Genomic DNA, 9,939 nt, shown 5'->3' with positions numbered 1-9,939 from the left:
TGGAAACACTGATCATCTTAATGATTTCTCACAATAAATATATATAGAAACAGATAAATATCAATATGCAACACTTTATTTTTATATTTTCTCTAAGTGCACATTTTTCAAATTGAACATTTTCAAATGATCACTTCTAAGACAGTCTTGTGAAATCACAATATCCCATTTTAACTAGCTAGCCACTAACATTTTTTAACAAATCATGAATTACTTTGCACCGTTTGTACAAATAATAACTCATGTAAAATACAAATGTAAATTCTCAAATTTTTAAATCATGTCCCACTTTGAAATGGACACCAAATCTGTTATCTGTTTCTTTGTCAGTTAGTGGGAAGCCTGGCATTGCATGCTGTTAACTAGTGTGTTGTACTCTGGTGTGTAACTTGACACTGCAACTCTGAGTGAGTCTTGCAGATGTGCATCAGTGAGGCGTGTTCTGTGTTTGTTCTTGATGAAGTTCATGTCAGAAAAGGCTGATTCACAAAGATAAGATTTTTCCTCATTGTTTGCGGAACCTTCTTAATCTTTTGGACATATTTTCACAGCAATCTGGCCTTAAGCTTAATTATGATAAATGTAAAATGTTAAGGATCGGAAATCTAAAGGGAACGTCCTTTCGAATGGAATGCAAAGTGCCTGTTTTGTGGACAGATGGACCAGTTAACATACTTGGTGTTGTTGTCCCAGAAAATCTGGAAGATCTAGGCTCAGTAAATTATGATAATCAACTAAGAAAGCTGGACAAAAGTATGCAATTATAGAAAGGGAAATCCCTAACCTTGTATGGTAAAATGTCTATTGCCAACTCGTTAATTATTCCTCAATTTATTTATTAGTTTTTGTCATTACCAGCTCCATCACAAAACTTTTTTAAGATTTATGAGCGGAGGGTCTTCGATTTTGTCTGGAACGGCAAACCAGAAAAGATTAAAAGAAAGGTTTTGTACAAAGAGTATGAATATGGGGGCCTGAAACTTCTCAACCTTGAAGCTATGTGTCTGTCTTTAAAAGCATCAATTGTTCCAAATATGTATTTAAACATTGAGTGGTACACAAATGTCCTGTTGGACAAAAAACATGTACTGTATCAAAATAAATTGTATCCTTTTTTACAAGTGATCCCCTCCCAGAGAGTCTGCTGGGAAACATGGCGGGGTTCATAAAGGAAACAATCCACTCATAGTGGTGTTTTCAATTTTATGTGCCAGAAAAAAGAGATATTTTGCAGCAGTTAATATGGATGAACTCTAATATTGTAATAGATGGAAAGCCTTTCTTTTGGAAAAATATGTTTGAAAGAGGAATCATTTTTGTCAATGATATTATCAATGAGAATGGTAAAATTATGAAGTATGATGAATTTAGAGCTATGTATGGTGATGCTTGCTCAAGCTTTTCATTTTATCAACTAACTGGAGTAATTGGGAAAAGATGGAAACAAATAATTAATTATGGAACTACTAAATTATTAGTTTGTAAACCTCTAATAAGAAATTCTAGTTGGCAAAAAGGAACTAAAATAAATAGAAAAATATATAATTTTTATTTAATAAAGAAATCTTTGAAGGCTGCCTCATACAACACAAATGGAAAATGGGAGGACTTTTTTGACTGCCCGTTGCCATGGGATGCCATATTCAAACTAATCTATAAAACCACTATCGATGTGCAAAATCGTTATTTTCAAATTCAAATTATTTATAACTTCTTACCCACAGGGAAAATGTTAAAATTATGGAATATGACAGAGTCAGATGATTGCCGATTTTGTTGTCAGGAGCCTGAATCCACCCTGCATTTGTTTTGGTATTGTCATATTGTGTCTTTGTTTTGGGTGGAAGTTGAAAAAATGTGTTTAAGGATTGGTTTGTTTATGAAGCTTAATGTGGTTTCTGTTATTTTAGGAGAGTTCATTGACAATCATGATTTAGTCAATTTAATTATAGTACTCGGTAAAATGTTTATTTTTAAGGCCAAAAACAGATATTCACTTAGTATTACTTTCTTTAAAACATTTATTCAGTATTTTCTAATTTTAGAAAGTTACATGGTTGAAAACGATAATGATGCCAAAAAACATTTAAAAAAAAAGATGAGAAGTCCTCAAAGGCTTATTTTGAAAGTATAATTATGTTTATAGATTATATGATATCTGTTGTTGTGTTCCCTAATTTGAGTGACCTGGACATAATCTGGACTGTACATAAATGCTTATTTTGAAAATGTAATTTTGTTTATAAATTATATGCAATCTGTTGTGTTCCCTAATTTGTTTCTGTGTACATGAATGAAGGTGTGTGTTGCTGAGTCCGACTTGGACATTATCTGGACTGGGCCTGGTTTAAAAAACCCTTTAAGCAAATCTAATTTCATTGACAACCTGGTCTGTTGAAGATAAGGCCCTTTTTTAAAAAATAAAATAAAATAAGATAAATAAATAAAAAACATTTTCTTGGAAAAAAAAAAAAGTAAAACAATACAAAAATAATTACATAAAAAATAGTAATTAATGAAAATGTTAGTGGACCAGCAGCCTGTACAATCATGTGTGCTTCAGGGACTGTGTCCCTTGCAGATGTGTTGTCTATGTTGTGGGAACCAGAATATTGGTAGCAGAAAGAAATAACCCCTTTTGTGTGAGTGGGTGTGGATGAGTGTGCATGGGGGAGGTTGTTTGGGTTGATGCACTGATTGAAAGTGTATTTTGTGTTTTTTCTATGTAGATTTAATTTTTTTTTTTAAATAAAAATTTTTATTTATTTATTTTTTTTTTATAGAACAGGCCCGCGGGCGACTCATCTGGTCCTTACGGGCGACCTGGTGCCCGCGGGCACCGCGTTGGTGACCCCTGGTTTACGTGTACAACTTTCTCCGTCGCTGCCACAAAAAGACGCGTTTTATGCCACTCCTTCTTTGTCTCATTTTGTCCACCAAACGTTTTGTGCTGTGCGTGAATGCACAAAGGTGAGTTTTGTTGATGTTATTGACTTGCGTGGAGTGCTAACAATCAATGCTAACATGCTATTTAGGCTAGCTGTGTGTACATTTTGCATCAGTATGCCTCGTTTGTTGGTATATTTGAGTTCATTTAATTTCCTTTACTTATGTCCTCTGTGTATTTCATGTATATTTGCATGTCTCATGACACATGCAATATTGGCTACATTTCTGATTGTGTGCCATGTTGTTCCAGACCACAGCAAACGTTACCATGTTGTTCCAGACCACAGCAAACGTTACCCAGCTTGCAAAAATTGTAATAAATCCATTAAAAGAAGAGAGCCTGTTCTTTCCTTTAATTTGGGCACACACATCTATACCTTTGGCAGTTTTAAGACAGTAATTTCCAGGATTTATGTAACCCTCTGAGACACTAACTTAATGTGTTGCCTTCAATATAACACTTACATAAGGCTTTTAACTTTTTGCAGCTCCAGACAGATTTGTTTTTTGTATTTTTGGTCCATTATGGCTCTTTCAACATGTTGGGTTGCCGACCCCTGGACTAGGACTATTGACTAGAAAATAATCCACCATGGTGGTCAAAGAAAGTTGATATTTAAACACCATTGAAGTACTCGCAGCAAAGTACAAAGGTAACTCTCTCCTACGCCCGCTGCGCTCTTTGCCAACAACTAATTACATGTTCATTCATACCAAGGGTGTCCAAAACTATTGATTGCAGCCTGCGACGTTACACGTTTTTAAAAAAAAGTTTTTATAAGGAATCAGACTCATGAGGTATCTACAGCTTAATTTTCAATATCTGACAATTGTAGAAGGATGCAGAAATCTTTCTTTTTACATAGCCATGTTTAGAGTATCTAGTACTTTTCCCTTGGATATTCTACCAGTTTCTTTAGACATTTCAGAAGCCTGGTTAGTGTCATAAACCATCGGAATGTGAAGACAACCCCCACGTCTCTCTCTCCTTATCAGTGTTGAGAGGGGGGGGGATGGGGGCTTTCTGTGTGTGAAAAGAGTGTGTTTTTCCCCTTGGAATGCCAGATCAAGTAGAGCAGCCGATATGAACGTATTGATTAAGTTGATCTCCCAAAGCTTTGGTATAAACTTGAAAATATTCTAATTCTGTCTTGATGGTCCTTCTTACTCAGCATATATGTCATCGAAAGAACTTGGGATTGACCAGTAACTTAGATTCCCTGGGAGGAAGAACTGGTCTGACGCAACACAATCTAATTGCAACATATATGCCTGTCATCATGTGGACAATGTAAGTATATCTGGTCAATTACCAGGAACTGTACTTTGGAACATTTACTTATATGACCCAATCCAAACAACCTGTAAACATGTAAAACTATGTGTTCTATATAAAATGTGTTTTGTGTTAATACTTGTTATTGTTTTCAATCAAACTTTTGGAACGGGTAACTAGCAAAAACATGGGTCCCGCTGCATTCGACAAATATCTGTCACAGATTCTCACCTCCTGGACTCGTCCCGTCAGTCTGAATCTGCATGCTGGAGATGCGAGACAACTCCACCTCAAAGTGGCTTTCACCGTCCAGGAACATGTACCTGCATGGAGAGTAACAATACGTGACGTGTTTGGTCATCCACACCAAACATAATAAAAGGGTAAGTGACCTGTGGTTGTTGGCCAGGCGGCACGTCATGGTTTCAGACTTGTTTGACACTCCCAAAGTGACGAGAAAGATGCTTCCTGGAGGCGACACACACAAAAACATAACATTTATTTTCCAACTTGGGGCCGCATACTAATACATACACACACCTACATGCATACAAACCCCAAAACTATTTAAGTTGGCACGTTGTGTAAATGGTAAATAAAAACAGAATACAATGATTTGCAAATCCTTTTCAACTTATATTCAATTGAATAGACTGCAAAGACAAGATATTTTAATGTTAGAACTGGTAAACTTTGTTATTTTTTTACAAATATTAGCTCATTTGGAATTTGATGCCTGCAACATGTTTCAAAAAAGCTGGCACAAGTGGCAAAAAAGACTGATAAAGTTGAGGAATGCTCATCAAACACTTATTTGGAACATCCCACAGGTGAGCAGGCTAATTGGGAACAGGTGGGTGCCATGATTGGGTATAAAAGCAGCTTCCATGAAATGCTCAGTCATTCACAAACAAGGATGGGGTGAGGGTCACCACTTTGTCAACAAATGCGTGAGCAAATTGTCCAACAGTTTAAGAACAACATTTCTCAACGAGCTATTGCAAGGAATTTAGGTATTTCACCATCTACGGTCCGCAACATCATCAAAAGGTTCAGAGAATCTGGAGAAATCACTGCACGTAAGCGATGATATTACGGACATTCGATCCCTCAGGCGGTACTGCATCAAAAAGCGACATCAGTGTGTAAAGAATATCACCACATGGGCTCAGGAACACTTCAGAAACCCACTGTCAGTAACTACAGTCCGTCGCTACCTCTATAAGTGTAAGTTAAAACTCTACTATGCAAAGCGAAAGCCATTTATCAACAACACCCAGAAATGCTGCCGGCTTTGCTGGGCCCGAGCTCATCTAAGAAGGACTGATGCAAAGTGGAAAAGTGTTCTGTGGTCTGACGAGTCCACATTTCCAATTGTTTTTGGAAACTTTGGACGTCGTGTCCTCCGGACCAAAGAGGAAAAGAACCATCCGGATTGTTATAGGTGTAAAGTGTAAAAGCCAGCATGTGTGATGGTATGGGGGTGTATTAGTGCCCAAGGCATGGGTAACTTACACATCTGTGAAGGCACCATTAATGATGAAAGGTACATACAGGTTTTGGAGCAACATATGTTGCCATCCATGCCACGTTATCATGGACGCCCCTGCTTATTTCAGCAAGACAATGCCAAGCCACGTGTTACAACAGCGTGGCTTCATAGTAAAAGAGTGCGGGTACTAGACTGGCCTGCCTGTAGTCCAGACCTGTCTCCCATTGAAAATGTGTGGCGCATTATGAAGCCTAAAATACCACAACGGAGACCCCCGGACTGTTGAACAACTTAAGCTGTACATCAAGCAAGAATGGGAAACAATTCCACCTGAGAAGCTTCAAAAATGTGTCTCCTCAATTCCCAAACCTTTACTGAGTGTTGTTAAAAGGAAAGGCCATGTAACACAGTGGTAAAAATGCGCCTGCGCCAACTTTTTTGCAATGTGTTGCTGCCATTAAATTCTAAGTTATTATTTGCAAAAAAAAAAGAAGTTCCTCAGTTCGAACATTAAATATCTTGTCTTTGCAGTCTATTCAATTGAATATAAGTTGAAAAGGATTTGCAAATCATTGTATTCTGTTTTTATTTACCATTTACACAAGGTGCCAACTTCACTGGTTTTGGGTTTTGTATTTATATATTAATAGTATGTGAAAGTTTGACTCCTACCTCCTTCGTCCTCCTTCAAATTTTGTAATTTCGTCAGAGATATCAAGCAGCTAAAGTGTGGAGGGAGTGTTTTGCATTTTTCCCATCATGCATTGTACTGGATTTATATGGGTGTAATTTTGAATTATGTGTGGTGTTTGGACATTCTTTATTATAAGATGCACAAAGTCCAGTGAGCAGTTTGTGCTATGTGTGTACTGCAAAAACTGCAATCTAAGTAAGATGAAATATCTCAAATAAGGGTGATATTTGCTTATTTTCTGTCAGATAAGACCATTCTTCTCACTAAGCAGATTTTATGTTAGAGTGTTTTACTTGTTTTAAGTGTTTTGGTCCTAAATGATCTCAGTAAGATATTACAGCTTGTTGCGGAGATTTGATGACCTATATTGAGTAAAACATGCTTGAAACTAGAATATCAACTGTTGCAAAGCTGTGTCATCAACACTCACAAGTATAAAACTACTTTTTTAAAGTACCGTATTTTCCGCACCATAAGCCGCCCCGTGTTAAAAGCCGCACCTTCAATGAATGGCATATTTCAAAACTTTGTTTACCTATTAGCTGCCCCGTGTTATCAGCCGCACCTACGCTACACTAAAGGGAATGTCAAAAAAACAGTCAGATAGGTCAGTCAAACTTTAATAATATATTACAAACCAGCATTCTAACAACTCTGTTCACTCCCAAAATGTAATGTGCAAAATTGCAATCACAAAAATAGTAACACTCAAAATAGTGCAGAGCAATAGCAACATCAATAACTCAACGTTGCTCATACTTTAGTGTCACACAACACACAAAATAAACATTTAAAGCTCACTTTCTGAAGTTATTACTCATCCACAAATCCCTCGAATTCTTCTTCTTCTTCGGTGTGCTTCACTTGTTTTTTGACACCATCTGTGATGTGGACGCGCATGCAGTCGTAGATCAACAGGGACGGAGCTGCGTGAAAAAAGTCACCCGGTCTCTTCGCTCATTTTTTCTTCATCCATCCATCCCTTCGAGTTAGCTTTTAGATGACGCCAGCTGGAAAGTTCTCTTTTGGCAAGGTCTTCCTTTTGAATATCACCGTGGGTGGAAGTTTCTGGCCGTTAGCATGGCAAGCTAGAACCACTTCTCATTCCCTGTGGTGCGAATATTCACCGTACGTGCTCCCGTTGTATCCACAGTGCGGTTCACAGGAATATCAAAAGTCAGTGGAACCTTGTACGCGTGTCTCTTAGTAGGAGACATTTTGTGGTCTTTACAGAAACACACATATGAAATGAAACGTAATATCCGCGTGCTTCTTCTACGGGGGCGGGTGCTCACCTTGGCGGTTGCTTACAGTAGAAGAAGAAGCGCTTCCTCTTCTATGGGGGCGGTTGCTTACCGTAGAAGAAGAAGCGCTTCCTCTTCTACGGGGAAAAAGATGGCGGCTGTTTACCGTAGTTGCGAGACCGAAACTTTATGAAAATAAATATTAATATTAATCCATATATAAGGCGCACCGGGTTATTAGCCGCACTGTCAGCTTTTGAGAAAAATTGTGGTTTTTAGGTGCGGCTTATGGTGCGGAAAATACGGTAATCATTTCATACTTCAAGCATGAAAAAAAAAAATCATGATGCCGAGCGCATATCATTATGTCAAGATAATGGCACTAGCATTTACTTCATTTAAGAATATTTTTCAACATATTGAGCAAAAAGGTCTTTTTTTTCTACCAAGAAAAATGCACTTGTTATTAGTGAGAATATACTTATTTTAAGCTATTTTTGGGTTCATTGAGGTTAGCTTATTTTACTTGTTTTGGAAAGTCTTGACAAGCCGAATTTTCTTGTTCTATTGGCAGATAATTTTGCTTAGTTCAAATAAAATACCCCTAATTTTTGTATTTTATTTTCTTGTTTTTGAACACTGACTTTTTGCAGTGTGACCATGTGTGTTGCCTTTTTGTGTTGGTTGCCGTTTGCGCCACGAGTGGGGAAAATGGGTCATCCAAGTAAATGCTGTGCTTTGTAAACTTGACATGTAAAACCTATGGTGATTGACCTGGTTTACTCACTTTATGGCGGCACTTTTGCGGTATATTTAAAATGATCGGATTTTGATACGGGGGCCAAGTAGCGAGTGAGTGGCGCTGACCTGCCAGGAGCACTTTGAGCTGCTTGTCGTAGAAGTCGCCCTCCTTCTGCGAGAGCAGGCTGCAGTCGCCACATTGCCTCACCGGGTCCACAAAGGACATGCGGGGCAGCGCCGCCTTCTTGCTGCAGCACTTGTCGCAGAAGCATCGGCCGCAGCGTCGACAGTGATGCTGCACAGAGACGCGTTGTTTACTTTTCAACCATGAAAAGAAACCCCCCCCAATAAACCCCAACAACCTTTCTTCGGATGAAGTCGAACTTGGTGTCGCACTGCATACATCTGGGACACTGCGGAGAGGAACAACAACAGGAAGTTACACAATCTGCTGGCAGCTTCCAATGTTTACACAAACCAAACTTTATATTCCTGTGGGGACCAAAAACCGCAGCGTGTGTTTGATCGTGCGCCTCGTAAAATCTCCGCTGTTTGCGCATTATTCAGTGACACGTTACACCAGCAACACTGAACCAACAGCTGCAGGCAATGCAAAAGTCGCATTTTAATTTTTAAAAAAAAGGTGCAATGGAAAGTCTTTTTTTTGTTGTAAATTTTGTACCACAACTGGAAAGAATCACTTGATTATAGGGGTGTAACGGTACGTGTATTTGTATTGAACCGTTTCGGTACGGAGTAGGGATGATGCTCGAACCCGGTTTTCCCGGTTGTTCGATAAGAAAAGAACCGAGTCCTCGGACTCGAATCCCTTTTTGAGAACCGGTACCCGTTATCGAGACCACTGTAGTAAAGAAAAAGAGTTGGTTCTTTATTCGAATCCCTGGGACTGGATCCCAAATGGGCAATGTTATGCCCATTTGATTGTAGACTCTTACTGACACCTTGTGGCGATATGAAAATACTTTGCGTCATTAGTCTGGCCACTTCCGGGTTGGCGAGTCGGTTCAGTTCATGAGACAATTGAGAAGTAGACAAGTTGTGTTAGCTTTGATTGATTGATTGAGACTTTTATTAGTAGGTTGCACAGTGAAGTACATATTCCGTACAATTGACCACTAAATGGTAACACCCGAATAAGTTTTTCAACTTGTTTAAGTCGGGGTCAACTTAAATTGATTCATGATACAGATATATACTATCATATATACTATCATCATAATACAGTCATCACACAAGATAATCACATTGAATTATTTACATTATTTACAATCAGGGGTGTGGAGGGGGGGAGTATGGACATCAAGTAGTGGACATAGAGAGAGAGAGAGAGAGAGAGAGATCAGAAGGCATAAGAAAAAGAAAAAGTATCTGCATTTGATTGTTTACATTTGATTATTAGCAATCCGGGGAGGGTGTTAGTTTAGGGTTGTAGCTGCCTGGAGGTGAACTTTTATTGCGGTTTTGAAGGAGAATAGAGATGCCCTTTCTTTTATACCTGTTGGGAGCGCATTCCAGATTGATG

General features: G+C 38.4%; 1 protein-coding gene across 2 annotated transcripts in view; it reads right to left on the bottom strand.

Annotated features, from left to right (window-relative positions):
* The window catches only part of zfyve21 (zinc finger, FYVE domain containing 21), a 32,906-nt gene that overhangs the window by 11,840 nt on the left and 11,127 nt on the right, over positions 1–9,939 (bottom strand). For both annotated transcript variants that reach the window (XM_062035021.1, XM_062035022.1), the window contains exons 2-5: positions 8,759–8,809; positions 8,523–8,691; positions 4,618–4,693; positions 4,457–4,548 (exon numbers count right to left, since the gene is read on the bottom strand). In XM_062035021.1, the coding sequence (XP_061891005.1) occupies positions 4,457–4,548; positions 4,618–4,693; positions 8,523–8,691; positions 8,759–8,809 (388 nt within the window). The remainder of the gene's footprint in view (positions 1–4,456; positions 4,549–4,617; positions 4,694–8,522; positions 8,692–8,758; positions 8,810–9,939) is intronic.

The sequence above is a fragment of the Entelurus aequoreus genome, linkage group LG23 (genome assembly GCF_033978785.1).
Source record: "Entelurus aequoreus isolate RoL-2023_Sb linkage group LG23, RoL_Eaeq_v1.1, whole genome shotgun sequence".
Classification (NCBI taxonomy): Eukaryota; Metazoa; Chordata; class Actinopteri; order Syngnathiformes; family Syngnathidae; genus Entelurus; species Entelurus aequoreus.
This window is presented reverse-complemented; position numbering and strand designations above follow the sequence as displayed.